This window comes from Rhizoctonia solani, chromosome 7 (assembly GCF_016906535.1).
Source record: "Rhizoctonia solani chromosome 7, complete sequence".
Lineage (NCBI taxonomy): Eukaryota > Fungi > Basidiomycota > Agaricomycetes > Cantharellales > Ceratobasidiaceae > Rhizoctonia > Rhizoctonia solani.
Genome location: NC_057376.1, coordinates 920,838 through 942,394, shown reverse-complemented (window position 1 = coordinate 942,394; position 21,557 = coordinate 920,838). Strand labels below are relative to the sequence as shown.

Below are 21,557 nucleotides of genomic sequence, written 5' to 3'. Positions count from 1 at the left end.
CGGATGCCGAAAGCGCAATTACGGTCGACTCTTGTGGTTACTGGTCGCGTTCAGAGCTCGGCCTCCGCGCGCGCAACGCGGCCCATCTCAGTTAGATTTGTGATCCGAGCCAACGCTTTATAATCTAATTCTAGATATTTCTTATTTTACATTTCAATGGCAGCCAACTTGACTGCCTCAGTGCTGGATCTGCAGCAGAACGCGAGCAGTGTTGTTCCAACTGCCACAGCGGCGGCGGCTGCGGCGGCCACAGAGGTCGCCCATGTGCAAAAACATGCTCAAAAGTATGCATTATTTTTACGTATGCCTTCTATGCTCATGGTCTTGCTTTTTAATTCTCCAGTCCTATCGTTGCCTTTATCATTGGATTATGCATTGTCACGCTTTCATCCGTCCTCAACGCTGGTAAGAATTATTCTCCCTTTTTCTATTGTTTTAAATATGTTTACCCTGTTGGCATACTCCAGGGGGATTGAACCTAACCAAGCTGGACCACGTTCGACAAAATGCGCTGCCAAAGGCGTCGAGGCAGAAGAAAGACTATCTGAGACCGTTGTGGCTAATTGGTATGATTCTTTACATGTAAGTCGGCCTCCCCATTGCTTATGCCAGTGGCTAAAGATGCACACCCAGTCTATCACAGCTACTGGGTAGTACGCTTGCCTTGGAATACATGAGAGCAGGTGCGTGGCGCAATCGTCGATGATGACAACGGTGATGGATACTGACTCACGTCACTCCAGAATATGTCGCACCACTTGGCAGTAAGTTCACTCTCACTTGTTTTCCAATAAATCACAAGGGTCTTATTATCGAATAGGTACTTCCTTGATTTTTAACTTCATGTTCGCGTCGATCCTTGTCGGCACTCCTGTCGGCCGGACAGACATCTATGTGAGTCCCTGCCTCATATCACTGGAAGCGAATCTAGCTAATAGCACCGTAGGGTACGGTTGTCGTTGTACTGGGTGTTTGTGGCATTGTTGCCTTTGGATCGATCAACTCGGGTCTTGAGAGCGATATGGATATAGCACGCCTATCAGCTCTCTGGGGTCGTGGCGGCTGGTTGCTCTTCTTCATCCTTATGTCAACTGCCCTCACAATCGTCTTCTTTTGCACATCCATCTTGGACGCTGTGCTCTCTGCGCGCTCGGATCTGTCTGCGTTACCTGCTGGGTCTGCAGCCAATCGTCAACCTGCTCCCACAACTGTCATAGGAAAGGCACGGTTCAAGTGTATATCGTGGGAATATTGGCTGCGCGACCTGCTTGAGCGTTGGACCGCATCTAGGGACGATAATATGTTGGCATGGACGCTTGGTATTGGTTGGGCTTGCGTGGGCGGTGGCTTGGCTGGAGGTTGCTTGGTATTTGCCAAAGCTGTGTGAGTCCTACCAGCATTGCTTGACTCTTTCCAGCCCTCTGACGTTTTATTTGAAGAGTTAAATTGATCTCTGGCGTATTGAGCAAGGAGAATACTGGAAATCAGGTCTGTTCTATTTACTACTGATTAATGCTAAAGTGCTAAAGCATGTTGGTGATAGTTTGGTCATCCGGCTGCGATCATTACATTTATATTCTTGGCCATTACTGCGGTATCCCAGATCATTGCTCTGAACAAAGGCCTCAAGGTGAGTAACGAAACAAACGGCGCAGGGACGATTCTCATTCAAGTTCGAATGTAGGTTTATGATAGTACCCTTGTCGTCCCAGTTTTCTACGGAGTGAGTTTCTTTTTACAGTAACGTTTCCAACGTCTCTAAATGCTTGATTTGGTACAGGTCTATACGGCGTCTGGGTTCCTTAACTCGCTGGTCTTCAATGACGAAATTGACGCATATCAAGGCTGGACGCTATTCGCGATTGCGCTCTCCATTCTGGTTCTTATCGGCGGCGTTGTACTACTCACAACGAAGAAACCCGATCCCAACTTGGCAAATCATACTACAACTATTGGCGTGCCTTCCCGATCCCGAGCCAAAAACTCAGACGAAGAAAGCGCAGACGAACGGGAGACAGAAACGTTGCATCAAAGCACACCTGGCGAGCGGTCTGAGCCATTGTGGCAGATTGGAGAAGACGACGAGGATGAAGGGCGGAGCGCAATGGGTGCCACATCGCTCAGTCCCAAGATAAACAGGACTCGAGCCAACTCGGGATCGTTACGCTCCCGATCGAACTCGTACCTCCCTCCAAAGCACGAAGGAGAGGAGGGCCGCGGTCTGATGGGTGCCCATGATGAGGAGGATGAGGAGGATGCAGAGACCCCCACCGTCGGTCCACAACGTGGTCAAAGCTCTCGCAAACGAGACAGCGACGACGATGACGATGACGAATTTGGAGGTTGGGAGAGGGCAAGTGTGACGGGCTCCCCTCGGGCTCGACGATGATGTTTAATGAACTATATTCTGGTACATGATTTCAGTAGCTTTCGTTGTTTATACATTGCAGTGTTGGGGGACCTTGGTACATAGTTCAGCTTGTTTATATACGTATATCTCGAACAATAATGTCACATTACTACGCACCACAAGTTATGAATCGAACGTGAGCGAACATATTGGATTGGCATTGATTCTGGAGCCTCGAGGTGATGGCCGTAACAATCGTTATGCAGGCTAGCTTTCAAAGTATCACAGCTGTAGAGCGTCGGCCTCAATCGTAGGAACAGGCACAGGCACGATGCAGCTGCAACCCAATTTCACTCGCCGATGTTGAAAATCTCCACCTTTTGGTTCAGACCGTTGTGATTTACAGTGTTGCATCATGGACGTGCAAAGACAAGGATCAACTATCGCACGTTCAGCTCGATTTTTTTAAGCGCATCGACTCAATTTTTTTTCGGACAACGAAAACCAGGACAGACATATCGCATTGGCGTTGGCATAACAGATAACTGGTGAAAAAAATAAAGGATAATCTCTGCAGAACGCAAGGAATCACATGATCGAGTACCAAAATAGTAAAACAGTCCGCTCAACAAAACACCCAACGCGAAAACTCCCACCTCAAAGAAAAATGTAGAAAAATTTGCGCATGCAGGCATATGATGATTGGGGGCTAATTGATATGCTTGGGTATAAGTATCTTGATATCAAGAGGTAGTTGCGAGAAAGTGACATAGGGTCAACGCGCAGCGATTAGACGGAGGACAAGGGGGTTTGAGACGCTGCATGCAGACAGCACACGCTTGGGAATGGAAGAGATGAGTATGCGGGTACAGGATAGGAGATTGGCAAGCGGGAAACAGAGAAAGGAAGGTGGTTTGGATAAGTATCAACAACGAATCGCAAGAAAGGACCACAAGCAAACAGGGAGCGTGTGCTTGTCCAAAACATAATTCAGATGAAAAGCAAGGCATTGTATGGATGAATGAAAAAACCGACAGCAAAGGAAACAATGGAATGATTATGAACCAATAAAACAGTCGTGAACGTGGTGTCGTTGCGTGGGTCGTCGTTGGGGATGTCCCTCCGTGTATGTCCTCGCCGGTTTGTATGGTATGCACTTACAACAGTGATTTCCAGTCGAATAAAATAGCTGAATGAAACCCTTAGAGACCACCATCCAAAACTCCACGAACATCGTCCACGACCCTGAGGTCCGTCAAGAAGGGGCACAAGTCGGTCAGCTCGGTATCATGAGGATCATTGAACCAAGACGAGACGGGCACCGCATTGTTGGGGTGGAAAATGTAGGATGCCGGTGAGTTGTCCAAAATGATGGTATCAGTCAACGGACGCCCGAGTTGGGATAGATCCTTTGTGGGTGAGGACATCGATCAGAATATGAGATTAAAGGCATCGACCGAAACTACGTACCTTGACGTAATTGCCCTTGTGGTTGTAGCAACTCTCACGGAACAGACGATGCGACACAACTTTGTGAATATCAAGCTTGTCTAGGACCGGATCAGCATACTGCAAAACAGGGATGTTAGAATACATGTCAATCCAACAAGAGTTATACTTACCTTGCTCAAGCTTGCGGTGAAGACTACGATTTCGTACAACTCTCCCATCTTCTTGAGGAAGTTGTCTACACCAGGACGCTTGATCACATATACGTTGTGCCATTGCCACTCAATCTCGACAGGGACGACATAGTCCGCTTGAGGAATAAGCTGCCAAGGCGTATTAGGATAAGTACAATAAAGCGGGCCGAATACATACCTTGAAACTACTGTGTACAAGTGTTTCGTCGAGATCCAACACGAGGCACTTGCGTCCGGCGTGCGCAGGAGCAAGCGGGGGGAGCAATGGCCTGGGTTCGCCGTCCTATCACATCAATTGTGATGAGTGGCCATCACATCTAAACAAGAGCACACTCACCGGCCCAACGGGAATTCCTGCCCCTCCTTGCATGATGAGTCGCTCCTCCTCGTCTTCTTGGTCGGGATCTTCCAGTCCCCTGTCGCCGTCTTCATCGTCAGTAAGGCTCGTCTCGGCGTCAGTTTCTGCTCCGGTGGAACCTGAGGGCTGAACAGCCGCCGAAGTCACGCCTTTGGACTCTTCTTCTGGGGCAAGTTGAGGTTTGGGGCTGGGGGGGACGACCTCCTCGGGCTCAACTGGTGCAGCCGGCACTGGAACTGGAACCAAGGGAGCAACAGTAGGCTTTGACTTGGCTTCAGGGGCAATAGTAGTGCTGGCCTTGGAGCTGGTGGGCTCAACAGCCTTGGGTTCAGCAGGTGGGACGGCCGGTTTTTCAGAGATCGGGGCAGGAGCAGGAGTGGGAGACTTTTCCTTCTCACGCTCCGAAGTTGGGGGAGCGGGCGCCGGCTCTGTGGAAAGTACATCTTCGTCGATAGGGTGGGCGGCCGAGGGGGCAGCACATGGGATAAGCGCTGCCTTGAGAGACGCCCAGAAACCGCTTTGTTTCTTCTTCTTGGACTTGGCTGGTTTCTGTGCAGACGCTCGCGCGGAACCAGCCGCCGGTTGAGAAGATGTTTTCCCGTTGGGAATTGACGATGTTGAATCTGAACATAGGCCCCAATCAGCGCCATTCCCGACCCCCTTTACTCGCCTGTACTCACTGGCTCCAGACGTTGGCTTGGGCTCCGATGCTCGCTGTAAGAGTTAGTCATTGCGATAAGGAACAGAGAGTATTGCGTCAGAGTTCAATCACAGTTAGAGAGCGAAATTCGCTCACCGACTGGGTCTGCGCGCTCGAGCTTGCGGGCGCTGTCTCTTTCGTACGCGTCGAGGGGGCCCGCGTAACATCAGACGGCGACGAAGAGGACTTGGGGGCAGAGGACTTGGAAGCCATGTCGGGGCGGCGGTGGAGGATGAGGAGTGATGGACTGAACAACACCCGGCCACACAACCCACCCAGTCCCCCAAACACCCTCCCGGCGCTTAAACATTGCCAATCAATCCACGGAACTCTGACAAGGCACCATTACACAAAGACTCTCTTTAGTTCAATCAGTCTGCAGATCGATTTACACCCTTCAATTTCCTAATAGATCACCCTCTGTGACCCCGGGACACCGCTAGTCGTTCCATTTCGACAATCACTCCCCACACAAACAAACAACGCCCCGCGCCTTTACATACCAGCGAGACCAGCACAGTATCTGTAATCCCAGATAAGTCTCATATCACTGTCCTTGAAGTCGCCCATCAACATGCGACACACACGCCGTGGCGCTCGAACCCATCAAAGTGCCTTTGCAGGTAGGTTGCCTTGCGGTCTGTATGCACGCACGGTCCTCGTGCCCAGCGCCCGGCTGAGTAATCCCGATGTCATCCACGTGATCCTGTCAATCCAACTGTCAATCGGACAATCGCTGTCGCCTCGACGCGGATTAGTACAAACGAAGCCCGTGCCGGAAACCGCAAACTGAACAATGGAAGCTCTATGGCCTGACATGTCAATAACCAGGCGCGTCGCGCTTGTTTCTGCGCCGTTGGAATTTGGCAATAATGTATAAAAGTGGTATATGCAAGCGGCGGTCCTTTGAAGTGTTGCAGCGAGGGTCATCACCTTCCAGATTTGGCTTTGGACACGACTTTCTGTAAGACACTTTTGCATGGTCTACACGAGGCCGAAGTAGCTAGAGCTAGGATTCTTTTGCCTCATGCCTCTATGCCACAGTTTCAGGTGGTTACATGCGGCTCTATTTACATAGGTGAGGCCTGCTACGATAAATGCATGTATCAGTACATCAATGTTGTCCATGAATGAGCATAACGTATACCAAGTGCGCCTGTATTGAAGATGACCGATATACACTGGGGACTCATCCACGAGTAAACTTTGCTTTTAGTTCTTGGTATCTAGACTGGGCGGAGGATGTCATGTGGTTACCACCGCCCCTGTCCTTATTGTTAAAAAGTACAGTCATATTAATCCATGGCCCAACACAACCACTACAATTACCAACCGCGAGCCGAAGGCGATGGTTGACATGGCGAGGTGACGGAAAAACAACGGGATATAGTACACAAAAAAGTAACAGAACGGTATAGGGAATGGTGTGGATCGAGCGTCATTTTAACCGGGCCAAATTCAAACCCGCGAAACCACACTTGAACACCTCCGGCGAGACAACTGCCGGTCAATGTCGTACCTATCAATTGTATATATGAAACTTGAGTGTTGATCACTGAGAACCGTGATGTGTTGGTGGGGAACGCAAATTTCTACTAATCTGGGGATGCCGATGCCCCAAACAGTTGTAGACAACGGTGTGTATTAGCACGTGATAGTGCCAGCAAGAACACCGTATTGGCAATCTCGGTGTTGCACAAAGCCGAGGCCACTGGTTGGTATTGATATCTTATTGATACGGTTGGTGTAAACGACGGTATATGTCCTAGAAAGATTAATGAAAAGTCTTGGCTGAAAGGCTATAGGGCGATAAAACATTTTTTTGTGTAACATGTAGTGGATTGTGCACTACTCGAATCCGCTGTGACGAACCAAGGCCCGTCATATCGCCAGGTGCATCTGACTAGTTATATGGGCTGTGTCAAACTTCACTGGTGGCTTTCCTTATCAGAGTGTTGCTCAAGCGAATAATAGTGTGGATTCTTAATTTGCGCTGTCATTGTTCGCTTTGGGATTTTACACGTTGTATGCGCGGGCTTAAAGGGGATAGCACAAATGGGATTTGGATCTATACCATACCTGGAGGTTAAGCGTGATGGATAGATGTGCAGGGAAGAGCCTCAAAATTTTACGAAAACGTAGAAAGTGGGGCCAAGATTCAACAGGGATCATTCACTTGAAAACTGAAGTTCGCTACTCGTGGGCTCCTACACAGAGATCAGATTGAGAAAGAAGTTTGGAAGGTTGTCGATTATAAGGTTCAACATAACCATACTGCTTAGTGTCGACAAAAGCGTAAGGGATAGACTGTAAACCCGTTTATTGGGTATGTGGATTTGGTTTCTCTCGATCTCCTAAAAGACGATCCGTAAATCCACCCTAGCTTTCCCGAGTCAAGTAAAAGTGAGCGATCGGGAGTCCACATTCTTGCGAGAAGTCAATGTATAGGATGCGAGCTGCGCATGTCGATCGATACCTAGACTGTGGACAGAAATGTGATATTCACACATATGGTATCATAATGTTGCGGGTTTTATTTGAATATGGACTGCTATTATCAATAACATGCGAGTCATACTCATCAGCGGAGTTTGAACAGCTGAGTGAAGACATGGGTATGACTACCCGGTTGGTTTTGTTGGGATATGCTATTAACCAACGATACTAAAACGATGTAATTGGGCGGAAAACCTGGGGCTTATGCCACGCAGAACCCAAGACATGAGACTAAGCAAGTTCCCAGGGAGGGCATTCGACGTTTGACCGATATGTGACAATATAGCGAGGATGAGAGCGTGGAGGGAGCGTCAAATGAACCTAGCCTGTTGAGCACTACAGGATTAAACAACTCTGAAGTTAACGAAGGCTGGTTAGAGTCCCGATTTGTACCTCTGGAGCGTACACTTGTTGCGGTGGCCCCACTTGTACACTGTCACACTTTTTTCGATCGAAACTCTGTTTCCAGGTCTCTATTTACGTCTGGAATATAATGAAGAGTCAAATCAGACACCCAGACAGTCGCTATAGTTCAAAATAGGGACGACAAACGTCCTCAAAAGGCTCGCGCCGAGTCGCTGCCGCAGTGGCAGATGCCACCCGAGTTGAGTTACCAGACTGTCGATTCCGCGATAAAATTCGTCATTACCGGAGGGAAAACCATACGGTGCACATCTTTTACTCCCATAACAGTGACATGGGGTGGTTTGGGTGCCTTAGTTGTGGTACATCGATCTGGATGGCATGTTCAAGGTTGTTGTTGTGATGGGGTTTGGTACGCGTCAGTGTCAGCTAAGTTGTACGCGCCACCAGTTGTGTTAGGGGACAATAGCGGAGAATACTCAGCTTTATTCCCATTCTCTCCTATGCTCTCCAGCGCTGGTGAATCGAAGATACAAGATGTATACAGTCGATGGATTCGGCAAGGGGGGGAGGGTTGCAGCTGTATACTTTGTTGAGACCCATGGTTGGTCTGGTTCATAACCGAATAATTCATGGGCATTAGCTAACGAGCGAGTTAAAAAGGAGCACTGGGGCGCAATGCAACAGATTGTGCAGTCAAACAGGTGGTCAGTGTAGGAAGGTCAAGCTAGGTTGGGTCGGGTTGCTATCCATATGAATCGAACGGGAAGCATCAAGTTAACATTGGTTGGTACCGTGCAGAGATATTTGAGCATGTGTCACTCCATTAGTGGTTTAATACAATCATGGCGTGATACCACAGTAGCCGGATGGTTTCCTTGTATTGCAGAGTTAGTTGTACTGGCTTTCTTGTTACGTATATGGGTCTGAATCATCGGCATCCCGCGAGTAACCCGGCTCACGCACTATCCGATCTTTGATACATCCTCTTAGAAGATACGCACTTCAAGCCACTAAGCTTGTCAAACAAAGATTAGCGAGCCAATAGGCCAGTGTTTTAACTTAGAATCAATTGCTCGTGTATCGCTTAACATTCTATTTATAAGCCTCGATGACAATAAACTTAGAACATATCACTATATATGCGCCCGTAATTCGGATCACTCGAAATAGTCATGCGCAAACTGCGACACCGAGGCGGTTAGCGATATAATTGGTCTGGCAGACCGGAGAGTGCCTTCATGGATTAAACTCGGCGCGTAAAAAGGTTCAATCAGCCACCCGGAATCCTTTGCTCTTCCAACGTTTGCAATATATTAAGGCTACGGTTTAGTGTACGTAGCGGAAACCGGGGTTGCCAACGCACGAATGTTAATGGAAATAAATGTGCATTAATTGCAACTCAGTGGGGGTCTCGACTGATGCATCTCGTTATGTAATGTGTGTCAGGACGATTCCTTCTGGGCGAAATAAAGCTGTATTGCTAATCACTATTACTCCTGTGAAACCGAACAGCCCGGAATTACACCACTTAAAACGCTCAAGGCACTGATGATACTGTAGTGGAGATCGAGGACCCCGCGCGGGAAGTACGGGTTGAATTGCACTCGAGACATTTACACACTGACGAATCATAGATCGCGCTGTGGGAAGATTCAGTGCAGGATATACGGATTGAGCCAAAACTCGTGTACGTGACTTATGCCGCCTCTTGTTCGATGCACCACGATAATAAAAGCAGTCGTATATGGGGTTTCCAATATTTGCAACTGCAAGAGGAATGTTCACCAAAATCTTCATGATTAATTTAAGGGCAGATAACAAACCTAGGCCCAGCCCAAGTCGGGTAGATTCGGTAGGAATAATGGCACGGTGCGATAATTTAAGCTCCCTTCTGACAAGCTCGAACAAGTTCTTCTGCTTCAAATATCTGTAGGGTGGCGGCTCCTATAACATGATCATGTTCCCCCGGAGTAGATAGTCGTCGACCTTTTTTGGCGGTAAAACCGAATCATACAGTGAATTAATACAGTTTTGTAAAGGATTCAATTGGCAGCAGTCGAGGTGAAGCGCACATGTGCAAGCAGGTACATCAAGATGCGTGGATCAAAGCATCCGCATGCTGTTTGATTAAAGAGACTCATATCTCCTATTGGCCAGGCTTAACTACGTGTACATCCTTCAGATCAGAATAGAATACAGAAAGTCAGTTAATAGTGTGAGTATAGTTTTTGATATAAAATATGGCCATCCAAGGCGCGGAAATCGATAGTTATTGCGAGGTGACATAGGCATATTGGTCAATGATAAATTAAATCAAGTTCGGATAGAGCTATTTCGCCATGACCAGGGGTAATAATGAGAAAACGATTCGGGAAATTTCGTCCCACCCACCGGAAGGTCGAAGCTTGAGATTAGAAACACATATGATTGGATATGGTAACGTGAAAATCCTAGGGTATGAAGGAGAGCTGGACCCACTACTACAGGAGAACATCTCGAGGGGATTCTGCGCATAGAAGCAAACTCAATACCCAGGTGATGGGATCCGAGAATGCGTATCAAACAAGGTACACAAATGAAAGGGAGTGGGTTTGAAGGGACTGAATCAAGGTATCCACAAAGGCCCGGCATCAGGAAGTGTAGTAGATAAACCACGAGGGCACATGCGGTGCATGCGGGGCGGATTAAGTCCTAGTTTATTCTCGTGGAGCCCAGTATGAGAAAAGCGGAAAAGTCGGTTACGTGAGACTTCGAGAGTAATGCCATCTAAGCAAGTGACGCACAAATCCCTGAGCCAGTTCGGGAAGCTTGTTGCGCTATTACATACTAAACGGGGGGAGAATGTGCCAGAAGACATCCGGAAAGACCAGCAGAGATTTTACTTAGATTATAGATGACCCGGCACAACGATCTCCGAAGACTGAGGTTATTTGATCAGATGGCGGCGTGGAAGTATAAAGAAGCAACGGTTTAGGCCGCATATAGGTACAAGTGAACAGGGGTTGTGCGAAAAAATCGACACAAGAGAACATGCACAGGGATTTGCGACAGGCGCTAAATGTTGGGCCGTAGGCTGACGAATATCATTATTAAGCGATAGATAAGCGATGTGCTAAGCGAGATGTAAATAAAAAACCAAACAACATGCGCAGATACGCGGAAATCGTGTGTTGGCCCATTTGCCGCGGACATACCGGAACGATTTATAAATTCTCTTGCGGCTTGAACAGTAGAACAGAGGTCGGCAAGGCTCGGAGAATGCTCTAGCTGAACCCTGAGGGACGTGAGTCAGCCAGGGCTCCATCCGGTCATCTAACATCACTATCCCCAGCAATCACCGCTCGTCAAAAACAGAGCGGTCAAAATGGAGCCAGCATATATTTGCTAGAAAGAATTTCCACCAATATTTAATATTAAATTATGCGCTACTTAGTGAGGCCGAGCGAGTTGTTTATAGGACAAGAAGATTTGCACCCGGAAGCAGTCCGGAAGTAGTATACGATGTGTCATGACAAAAAAGCAAAGAACAGTAGCAGAGACAGGAAGAGACAGGGAGTGGGTATACCACACGGTAGGAGAGACCCAAGATAGGGTAAACTGAGCTGAAACGGGATAGGGCGCTGGATGGAAGTTGCGGATCCGTCGGGTGCCGGGTCGGAACCCACGGGAAGGGGAGCCGGGGGAGTTTTTACGGTTCGGGCGTGGTGGTGCAAGGACTGCGCACAAACAGTCGCGATTAGTGGTTGATTAGGGATTCAGGCGCAACGACAACCAGGAGGGCCAACGAGATCAAACTGAGCACCCGGCTGTCAATCAAGATCGCAACGTCCAAGCGGTGCCTCTCCAGCTCCGTCATCTCCATCCCTCTATAAGCTCTGTCGCTTGGTCACGCTTAGCCAACCCCGCTGCCTCATAATCCCTAGCTACACTAGTAAGTGGATAGACTCCCCCCAGCTCGGTGTCCTCCGTTGTGCGTGCTATTGCAGCCAGCGCTTGCTCTTGCTCCGATCTGCTCGCTCCGGTTCTCTCCCGAATGAGTCTGACAATGAATAATTTCTCCCACCATGCACCGTCACCATCTACCCATCACCATTCACTCACACACCTCCAACATCCGAATTCGCATCACTCACCAGACACTCACCAACACTCTACCCAGGGCCATTTTTCGATCAGAGGAGTCCCTGAACCCGGCCGCACGTACCCTTTAAACGCCGTCCGCCACTCGTCACGGGACGATCTGTCTTACACATCCTACTCCGAACAACCAAGGTATTCCAGACAACTTATGCAACCACAACCTGAGCGTCGATGTCAGTTCCTGTCTTACGTGTGCTTATGTATGCCTCCATGCTCATCCCATATCCCTCCTTACAGCCAACTCTCCCTATCACCACATGATGAACGTGCCCCAAGTCCAACAAGCTCCTCTGCCGCCTCCCCATGCTCCCATGCATGATCCCAATTCCCGCCCACGTAAGCGTTACCTACTCACACCTGCCCGCACCCATGCCCACTCACCACTCCCACTTAGCTGCCCCCGGTGTCCCATACGACTTTCCTCAAGAATATGCCCCGCCCAATCCCGGCCCGTCCGACTTTCATCATCCGCCCCCAATGTATCGTCCCGACGTCAACCCGGTCCCCGCTCAAGCCCCCCCGCCCATGCAGGGTCAGCAAAACCCAACTCACGGCTCTCGCCCGCTCAATAATAGTAAGCGAGCCGAGCAGAACCGAAAGGCCCAGCGTGCGTTCCGGGAGCGGCGTGATCAGTGTGTATCTTTAGCCGTTTGTTTATTTATTTAGACATATTGACCGATTCATCAGGCACGTGAAGCAACTCGAGAGTCGATCGGCAATGCTCGATGTGGCTTTGGCGAACGCAGATGAGGCCAACAGGCGTCTAGAAGACCAGAGGATATTGGTTGAACAGTTGCGTGCCGAAAACCAGGCCCTCCGGACCGCTCTGTCTGGTATGTCCGGGAACATTCTCCTATTCCCTCGGAACTAAGACCCTGGCACTCATTCGCAGCATATGTTCCTCAGCACGGACACCCGCACTCACAACTTATGATCCAAACGGTGCCCATTCCCGGAATGCCCCTCAATCCCCCGGTAGGCCAGCCGATTCCCCCACCCGGGGTAGCGACAGAAGCAGCTCCTCCTCAACCAGGACAGCCTCAACCCCCGGCACCAGCATTGGATCCATCTCTCCCATCTCAGACACAGAACTCGACGCAGGACTCGGGCTCGGGACCGTTGAATTCCGGGATCGACGATATGGCCCCACTCGGGTATCCGCAAGTTGAAGGTCAAACTGCTCACCAGCCAGACTCGAGCGACCGCAGGTCTGGCACGCCCGCTGCCGTTCCTGAAGGCTCTCCCGCTCCTCCCGGCCCGCCTGCAACCGCAGAGGCGGGTGCCGAGGCTGAGAAGCCCGGTGATGCATGACCTAATTTTATTTGGGAGGTTGGTACCCAATGTGGGCGGTGTGGCCTCTCACCATTTCACTTGGACCTATTTGCGGTTTGTTCTTCTGCGAGCTATACGGACACTGGCTTTGTACCCTTGTGCACGGGCCGTTTGTGTTGAGCTTAAAATTTCTTGCGAATTGGCCTTTTCTCGTTTAACTTGACCTGTTATGCTTCGTGACTCATGCTAAAGTAATTGTACTTGTTACTGGTACGCTGGATGCATAAGCTGTGAACGTTATATTGCCTTTGATCGATCTTACACATTACTTAAAGTGAGATGATTGTCGGTCCCTTCTCATACGATATCTGTTCCTGGGCTTAGATAACACTCACATGGTTGTGTTGTAAGCTGCTTAGGTGGGCGGCCGATTTAACGTTGGCAAAATCACCCGGGATTTGGCAGCTTGTGGGTGATCTCTCTAGAGCCCTAGCTCTACACAGTAGCGCGAGGATACACGTCACCTTTTGTTGTTCGTTAAGATCTGCCGCGAGACTTTCCAAACTCAATCGCATACTGGCATGCCGAAGACATACCATGGCCAGCTGGCAAGTTCGGAAATACACCGGTTTGAGTTTGCCAAGTACAATTTTTAATAGGCGAGCATCTACAGGGATGAGCCAATCTTGTGGTACTACAAATGTGGTACTATGGCTTGGCTGTTGTGGAAAGGGGACAACTTCGGGGTATTCAGACACACTCAAGCCACAGTATACGGGCATTATTGTGACATATTGTGCTTATCGCCCAGGCGCGTCATTCTAATGGCCAAGCCCCAAGCCTTGGAACTTCACATGCAAGCATACCCAACCGCCGGGCGCTAGCTTCCGGTGCGGTTCGGATCATTGGATCCCGTGCTCGAGGAAAGTGCTATTCAGGCATTCCACGTTTCTAGCGACTGCCCCATAGCCTACGGAAAAGCAAAAGATGTTCTTATCTCGGGTTGCTAAATCGTCAAGCAGGGCTATGGGGATCTCCTGCCGCGGATTCGCATCTGCTCGCCCACTATCCAGAGAATATCAAAACATTTTGGTTTCTCGACCAAAGCCTAACGTGACTCTACTGACACTCAACCGCCCGAAAGCTCTGAACGCACTTAGCACTCCATTGTTTGAAGAGATCAACGAGGTCTTAGATCAAGTCGAGAAAGATGAAGAAGTTGGAGCATTGGTCGTGACGGGCAGCGAAAAGGCCTTCGCAGGTAATAAGGAATCCCTGGTACATTGAATTAGACCTTACATTTTTCATTACAGCCGGTGCGGATATCAAAGAAATGAAGGACAAACAATGTGGTTGCCAGTGTTATCTTGGAAGCTTATTCAGATTAAGCAACGTCTCCAGTCACGGATGTATACAAAACCAATTTTCTTGGAGACTGGACAAGGATCACCTCGTTTCCTAAACCAGTGATCGCAGCAGTTAGTGGATTTGCGGTGAGCGCACGCCCCGTTTCAGTGCTTATATGTAATCTAACTGATCGAAACTTAGCTTGGTGGTGGATGTGAACTCGCAATGATGTGCGATATTATCCTTGCCTCCCCGACGGCCCGGTTTGGCCAACCTGAGATTAAGCTTGGCGTCATTCCAGGGGCTGGGGGTACTCAGCGATTGACCCATGCTATCGGTAAATCGCGTGCCATGGAACTTGTACTCACTGGTCGCATGATTACGGCCCAGGAAGCGGAAAAATGGGGTCTTGTCTCAGGATCATTGAAGGCGATCTGGTTGAGGAGGCGGTCTCGATGGCAAGCACGATTGCTGGGTTTGGTAGGGTTGCCGTACAAGCTGGCAAAGAAAGTGTGAATGCGGGTAAGCCAACTCATAGCGTGATGCCTGTTACTATTATCTAATTTTATGCTGATTCTAGCATATGAGCTTTCGCTTAAAGACGGTTTGCACTTTGAACGTCGGCTCTTCCAAAGTTTATTCGCTACGCGGGATCAAAAAGAGGGTATGTGGAAAGATTCGATTACTACTGCACGTAAAGAGGCACTCGGACTGCGAGAGGCTTTTAGTGGTGGCACATTCCAACTTCTCAACCCGTTCTCCTGGGGCGTATTGGCTTTAGTCGCACAGCCAATTCTATGGCGCAAAGAACGCCGGCGTGACTCATAGTATTGCATGATAGTTTCTTTGATACTCCTGAGTTATAGCTCTTCAGTATGTTGACCATTGCTCCTAGGGATGTTGGCTTTTGCTGAGAAGCGTGAGGCCAGGTGGTCCCACTCTTAATGGATGTATGCATGTAATTAATTTACAATGTGGCTTCAATCCAAATGAAACACGCCTCACGATCACGTGGCATAGGCGCGTAACGTAGTATCAGGGGCGGTTTTGATCAACTTCACATCAGTCTTCGCTGTCCTCGCAGACGAGCGCTTGGCAACACACATTCTCATTGTACTTGACTTCAGGCTCACACTATACACTACATAGCATTAACAGCAACATTATTTCGCACAAATAAACATGTCGTCCAACCTAGGAAAAAGAGCTAGGCCCCCTCGTACTCCTCGCGCCTCGTCACCTACACCACAATCAAAGACCTCGGCACGGAAGCCAGATCCAGTCATGGCCTCTCCTGCGCACAAACGCACTCGAATCGCCTCTAGTCCTGTTGTAGCTGGAAAAGAAAACCAACCACCATCTACATCTAAACTGTCCGAATCTAGAGCTCGTGCTCGTGCTCGCGCTCGCAAGGAAGTGGATATTGCCGAAGATCCCGAGGACGATGAAGCTAGTGATCAAGGAAGCGCTGTAACTTCACAAAAATCTGGTAAGTATGATCATCTGTTTTCAGCCTTCAGGACTCATGACATAGCTATCCAGCCAAACGCTCCGTCCGACTTCCTTCTCCTGTTAAGACACCACCTAAAGAAACCAAGACTCCCAACAAGTCACCTGTCAAACAGTTACCTGACCCTACTTCTGCTCCCAGACTCCCATCCCTGGTTTCTCGCCTACAACTAACTCCTCCCGCTACTCCCCCCGTTACTGTTCTAAGCCTCCATGCACGGGCCCGAGCCCTGCTTCGCCCTGGCGTTGGGGAAGTCATCGGCCGAGACAAAGAAAGGGCTATCCTGACGAATTTTCTTACCCCATTCCTTACCGGAAAGCCGCAGGAACCAACTGACAAATTGGCGGCTTACATTTCTGGAGCTCCTGGTACTGGTAAAACCGCACTTGTTAGTGAGGTTTTGCGCACAGTTGCAAAAGACCAAGTCAAAGGAATATACGTTAATTGTACCGGACTTAAGGAGGAAAACTCGGTTTGGGCTCGAGTTCTCGAGGAGGGCGGATTCCCGCTTCCCAAAGGAAAGGGTAGTGCTGGTTCGGAAAAGAAGAAGTTTGAAAGTGAATTATTGAGTCAGAGTATTAAATGGTAAGTAGCTGATTTTAAACGTGATATGGTGCACTTACATTCCTTTCAGTGTGGTTGTCCTTGACGAATTGGATTTTGTGCTTCGAACTCCCTCAGCTTTGTCGTCCATATTCGATTTGGCTCAGATCATCCCTACCTGCCTGCGTATTATCGGAATATCCAATACCTTGACCCTCGGTGCCACCGACTCTCAAACAACAACGACAGCAGCAAATGATTTTCTCACTCTCGATGTTTCTCCGTACGTGGCCGAAGACATTGTCAAGATTGTCCAAGGGCGACTTTCGACTCTGGAGCCGGCTTCGAGTGGAGATGCATCGGCGACAGCTCGTGTAACTGGCGCATCATTGGTTATTGCTCCCACAGCTCTCACTTTCCTCTCGAAGAAGCTTTCCACCCAAACGGGTGACCTTCGGGCCGCATTGGATGCAGTCAGGAGGACTATTGAGCTAGCGGAGCGAGAGGTCAATCCGTTTGCTCCATCAACACCATCCAAAGTTCCAACCACTACTGCTATTCCGAACCCTGCTGGGAACCCAGGAGTAGCTACCATGAAACATGCCTTGGATGCACTGCGTGGACGAGACGGGCTTGCCGGAGGGCAGGCCGTCGGCACAGCGCGTGGGTTAGGAATGCAGGCCCGACTCGTGATGATTTCGATTCTTGTCGCTCGGCGCCGCGCTGCCGCAGGACTTGTAATACTTCCGGTTAAGTCAGTCAACAATCTGACCCGCACGCCCAGTAAAGCTCCCCCTCGGACGCCAAGTCGTACTAGCCGTGGATCGCAACAAACATCACCAAGTAAGCGATCTCGAGCAGGTGAATCAGAGCTTTATGAGGCATCGGCTCTCCACGCCGCTTACACGGCCATTCTTACGTCGGATGGTGCGTTTGCACCAGTGTCGAGAAGCGAGTTTCAGGATTTGCTCGGAGTGCTCGAAACTGGAGGCCTGTCAAGATTGTAGGGAATGTAGGCCAAGCAACGCCCAGCAGACGGAAGGCTACCGCCATTTCCAACGAACCGCTTGTCGGCTTAGCTGAAGGGATCAGAGAGGAAGACATTCTTCGCGGACTTGGTAATGCGGGAGCTGGAGGTACCGCGGGAGTTAAGGAGGAGGAAGCTATGTCTCTCTGGGACCGTGAGCTCAAACGTTCCATGCGAGACGTCGAGCGAGTCAAACGGGCAGCAGAGCGAGAAAAGGAGGCTGCTGCAGTCGACGGATTCGCGGACGCATGTGCCAATGACTGAAACATTTTAGCATTTACTTGGTCTTGATTATGTCGCTATGTTTATCTCATGTATCTTTGTTTCTGTTTATATTTCACGTCATGACGACACAATCTGGCGGATGTATTGGGACAATGAGGGTTTTAAGTCGAGTTCAGTAAATAAAACCTGGTCTTGGGTTAAGAATGTTCTGTTGAGTAAAAAAACACCAAAGGTCTCCGAGTGCACACATGTTGGAATCACCTTTGAGGACATATCGGATTGGCAAGCTGTTGAGCACAAAAAGCCACGCGTGCTGGCATAGAGTATGTGAACTCTGTAAACCAATTACCAAAAGCTACAACTTTCATTACTTAGACCCAGTATTGAGCCACATTTGTGACTTCTGGCAAGTAATTCACGGATGTTACGTACTTTGCGCTTTCTAAACACAATATTTGATGCAATTGGTATTCTCACAAGCCCTTATAGCTCAGTGGTAGAGCGCATCACTAGTATTCAGTTAGTTAATGATTACGTAATAGAATGATGAGGTCCTCTGTTCGATCCAGGGTGAGGGCATTCCTTTTTTCCACTTAAAAACGAGCTATTATTAATCTTTGCAATGCTTGTAAACCTAGTTATTTTGATTTAAATATGTGCCAAACCATTTTTATTTTGTGATACATAGTGTATCTTACCCAACGATATTCCTGCAAATCAATGCGGAGTAAATTTGCAAATGGCCACGTGAGGTTGGCCAGAATAGTCGCTCAGTGCCTCCGTCATCCTCACATCAACCACCATGTCGAACTATCCTCAAGCTCCTCCAAGCTATCAACCTGTTCCCCAATCGCCTCAGAAATATAATCAGTATGGGTCTGCTCAGGCATCCGAACCATTACTGGGCGAAACCCGCGGTCAGTCCTCTCGTGGCGTAGATGCCTTTGGTGACGACAATGATCTTCCTGATGACTTCAAGTGCGTAACCTGTGGTCCCACCAGACACATCACTGATATCGTTCAAGGTACGGAGTGACTGTCTCCGAGTCCGCACCCGAAATCCGTCGGGCATTTGTGCGAAAGGCAAGTGGCTATTACTGCGGAACGCTCAGCATCTGATTTTATTTGGTTGTAGGTGTATTCTATCCTTTTCGCTCAAATAGTGAGTTCATTACCTCATATCAACGTCAATCGTATCTAACCGGCCCCCAGCTCGGTACTTGTGTTGTCACCAAGCTCGCCTCGAGTGATAGCGCCATTGCCTGGGTTCAAACACAGTAGGTTACTTATTTATATTTAAGGAATGACTAACGAGTTTCCTAGTCAATGGGCGGTTTTCGTCCCGTTGTTTGGTTCGCTCATCAACCTCGGCCTGTTGTGGTGGAAGCGTCTATCTTATCCCACAAACTATATTCTCCTCACGAGCTTCACAGTCCTGGAATCACTCAGTCTTGGCCTTATCGTATCATACTATGAGTCGACGATCGTTCTCCAAGCAATGTAAGCTATATTCGGTGCCACGACAACATTATCTCAACTACCGTTTTTTCAGGTTAATTACCCTTGGCGTGTTCCTTGGTCTCACTCTTTTCACACTCCAGAGCAAATACGACTTCTCTGGAATGGGCCCATTCCTGTTTGGGGGCCTTTTGGTTCTCGGTAAGTATCTAGATATTCCGTTTCGATAGTCTACTCAATCATTATCCAGTCATGACTGGTTTCGTTGGGATGTTTGTTCCATTTAGCCACACAATGGACCTCATCTACGCCGCCGGGGGCTGCCTTATTTTCAGCGGTTACATTGTCTTCGATGCAAGTGTTTCTGGAACTCTGCCTGATATTTGCCTGACCCCGCCTCGTTAGACATACCTCATTACCAAGAAACTCAGTCCAGATGAATTCATTATGGGGGCTGTTTCCTTATATCTCGATTTCATCAACCTGTTTATCAGCATTCTTCGCATTTTAAATGAAGTTGAGGATCGGTAAACATAGTATCCTCGCCCGATTGCTGGCTATCGCCTCGCCCCATGTACAACTAGGATTTGATAATCTCATATAGTTCTGGCACACCAGCGACGTACGATCAACTCAATGAATGACATTTGTATTCCTAATGACATCTCAAATCCGATAAAACCAAGCAAACCTGCCCCATAAGCGAGTATGCAAACAACACTGGAAATAATTATGCTGTCTTTATCATCTGGTTAGAAATTGATTGAAGCCTCAGCAATGAGTTGAATACCTTAATTAGGATTGGTACCCTCAATACTCTCCGCGACAGCAAGGGCAGGTCTACAAATGAGACGTAAGTTCGTGTCATCTTTAGAATGAACATACAGACCTGTGGGGCGCGCCGGGAGCCTTCATGGCATCAGTATCGACATCTACATCTACCTTCCCAGCGACCTGAGCTCCCTTCTCGACGTCGTGAACGGTATTTGTAGGTCTATCGTGGACCTGGTGCGTCCCGCCAAGAACCATGTTCGCTTTCGCTTTAACGTCATCTCCAGCCTTGTCAGTAACCTTGTGCATTCCATCAAGGCACTCTTTCCCAGCCTTGAGATCAATCGTCGCACAGGCATTAGCCTGGAACCCTTCACGAACCCTAGTGTTGCACATCAGTAGAGCTCTTGCGTTAGGAATAACATTATAGTTACTCGTTAATATCAAGGCAGTCACCCGCATTACCCTGGGGTTGCTCAGGAAGTTTGCCTGGGTTTCCTGACTCGGGAGACGGTTCCGACTGGGGCTTGGGTTCGTGCTCGGGCTCGCTTTGCTGCTCAGGCTGTGGTTGAGATTCGGGTTGAGGTTGCGATTCAGAATGCGGCTCGGACTGAGGCTGGGGCTGCTGTTGAGGCCCACTCTTGTCGCTTCCCTTGCTCAAGTCGATGTCGACGTGGGCACTGGTGTCGGGAACATGGATATTGTCTTGTATGACCCCGCTTGCGTCTTCTACCTTGGCACTATAGGAAAAGACAGGGTTAGGGTAGATCAGCCACTCATAGCGAAGATAACACACTTGAGTTCGCCAGTTACAGCCTTGACTTCCCCGACCGAAGCCAGCTTGGAGCCGTAGGTGTTAATAGCGGGATTCATGTCGCGGTTTGAGATCTAAGTCAATGTCAGTGAGTCTGAGCGACGCGAGTGCAGCATATATGCAAATTTACCTTGGGGCCCGAGACAGGAATAACAGTATGGTTAACTTGATGGCCGTCAGGAATAGGCGCGTGGCCAGATCCGGGGTGGACCTCGATGGGAGCAGCAATAGTCCCCCCGACAGCCATCAGGGTAATGAGAACCGCAAGCGACGCAGAGTTACGCATGGTTCCCGATCAGAAATACAATCAGGTGAAGTTGGGGTAGAAGAATGAGTAAGTGAGCGACAAAGTTAGGTGTGGCACGTCAAGGGTCGTGAGTACTGTCGAGGGAGGCGACAGTGGGGGTGGTCGTGAGAATGAGGAGCAAGAGCCTACCCCCTCGAGGTTTATATATCTCGTAGGGGGCTCATAAATTGGGACGGGGGTCGTTGAACCTCCGAGTACAGATAGGGGTTGGTTTCGGGTGCAAGTCCTTT

At 49.1% G+C, this 21,557-nt stretch overlaps 7 protein-coding genes and 1 non-coding gene across 8 annotated transcripts; 6 read left to right on the top strand and 2 right to left on the bottom strand.

The window, feature by feature from the left end:
• Window positions 1-156: 156 nt before the first annotated feature.
• On the top strand, window positions 157-2,389 carry RhiXN_06467 (Magnesium transporter NIPA; the record flags this gene model as incomplete). Its single annotated transcript, XM_043326283.1, has 11 exons — window positions 157-284; window positions 344-405; window positions 468-582; window positions 634-683; window positions 744-764; window positions 821-894; window positions 947-1,383; window positions 1,440-1,488; window positions 1,544-1,630; window positions 1,685-1,723; window positions 1,781-2,389. The coding sequence occupies 11 exons, from the start codon at window positions 157-159 to the stop codon at window positions 2,387-2,389; spliced, it is 1,671 nt and encodes a 556-aa protein (XP_043181715.1).
• A 1,163-nt stretch (window positions 2,390-3,552) lies between these two features.
• Window positions 3,553-5,264, bottom strand: RhiXN_06466 (NLI interacting factor-like phosphatase; the record flags this gene model as incomplete). Its single annotated transcript, XM_043326282.1, has 7 exons — window positions 3,553-3,759; window positions 3,821-3,919; window positions 3,973-4,122; window positions 4,172-4,276; window positions 4,331-4,974; window positions 5,032-5,065; window positions 5,148-5,264. 7 exons carry the CDS (start codon window positions 5,262-5,264, stop codon window positions 3,553-3,555), a joined length of 1,356 nt encoding a protein of 451 aa, XP_043181714.1.
• Window positions 5,265-11,946: 6,682 nt separating this feature from the next.
• Window positions 11,947-13,364, top strand: RhiXN_06465 (bZIP transcription factor; the record flags this gene model as incomplete). Its single annotated transcript, XM_043326281.1, has 5 exons — window positions 11,947-12,226; window positions 12,291-12,389; window positions 12,448-12,685; window positions 12,741-12,886; window positions 12,946-13,364. The coding sequence occupies 5 exons, from the start codon at window positions 11,947-11,949 to the stop codon at window positions 13,362-13,364; spliced, it is 1,182 nt and encodes a 393-aa protein (XP_043181713.1).
• A 948-nt stretch (window positions 13,365-14,312) lies between these two features.
• On the top strand, window positions 14,313-15,500 carry RhiXN_06464 (enoyl-CoA hydratase/isomerase family protein; the record flags this gene model as incomplete). Its single annotated transcript, XM_043326280.1, has 6 exons — window positions 14,313-14,586; window positions 14,639-14,677; window positions 14,727-14,818; window positions 14,874-15,009; window positions 15,063-15,194; window positions 15,253-15,500. The coding sequence occupies 6 exons, from the start codon at window positions 14,313-14,315 to the stop codon at window positions 15,498-15,500; spliced, it is 921 nt and encodes a 306-aa protein (XP_043181712.1).
• A 354-nt stretch (window positions 15,501-15,854) lies between these two features.
• Window positions 15,855-18,016, top strand: RhiXN_06463 (AAA domain protein; the record flags this gene model as incomplete). Its single annotated transcript, XM_043326279.1, has 4 exons — window positions 15,855-16,161; window positions 16,215-16,767; window positions 16,817-17,652; window positions 17,688-18,016. The coding sequence occupies 4 exons, from the start codon at window positions 15,855-15,857 to the stop codon at window positions 18,014-18,016; spliced, it is 2,025 nt and encodes a 674-aa protein (XP_043181711.1).
• Window positions 18,017-18,456: 440 nt separating this feature from the next.
• Window positions 18,457-18,556, top strand: RhiXN_12395. Its single transcript has one exon. It is a non-coding gene; the product is annotated as a tRNA-Thr (tRNA).
• Window positions 18,557-18,779: 223 nt separating this feature from the next.
• On the top strand, window positions 18,780-19,840 carry RhiXN_06462 (inhibitor of apoptosis-promoting Bax1 protein; the record flags this gene model as incomplete). The annotated part of the gene is made up of 7 exons (XM_043326278.1): window positions 18,780-18,955; window positions 19,003-19,051; window positions 19,113-19,139; window positions 19,190-19,254; window positions 19,301-19,477; window positions 19,530-19,636; window positions 19,686-19,840. 7 exons carry the CDS (start codon window positions 18,780-18,782, stop codon window positions 19,838-19,840), a joined length of 756 nt encoding a protein of 251 aa, XP_043181710.1.
• A 386-nt stretch (window positions 19,841-20,226) lies between these two features.
• RhiXN_06461 (uncharacterized protein) lies at window positions 20,227-21,306 on the bottom strand (the record flags this gene model as incomplete). Its single annotated transcript, XM_043326277.1, has 5 exons — window positions 20,227-20,275; window positions 20,325-20,588; window positions 20,641-20,946; window positions 21,003-21,094; window positions 21,151-21,306. 5 exons carry the CDS (start codon window positions 21,304-21,306, stop codon window positions 20,227-20,229), a joined length of 867 nt encoding a protein of 288 aa, XP_043181709.1.
• Between the last annotated feature and the right edge of the window lie 251 nt (window positions 21,307-21,557).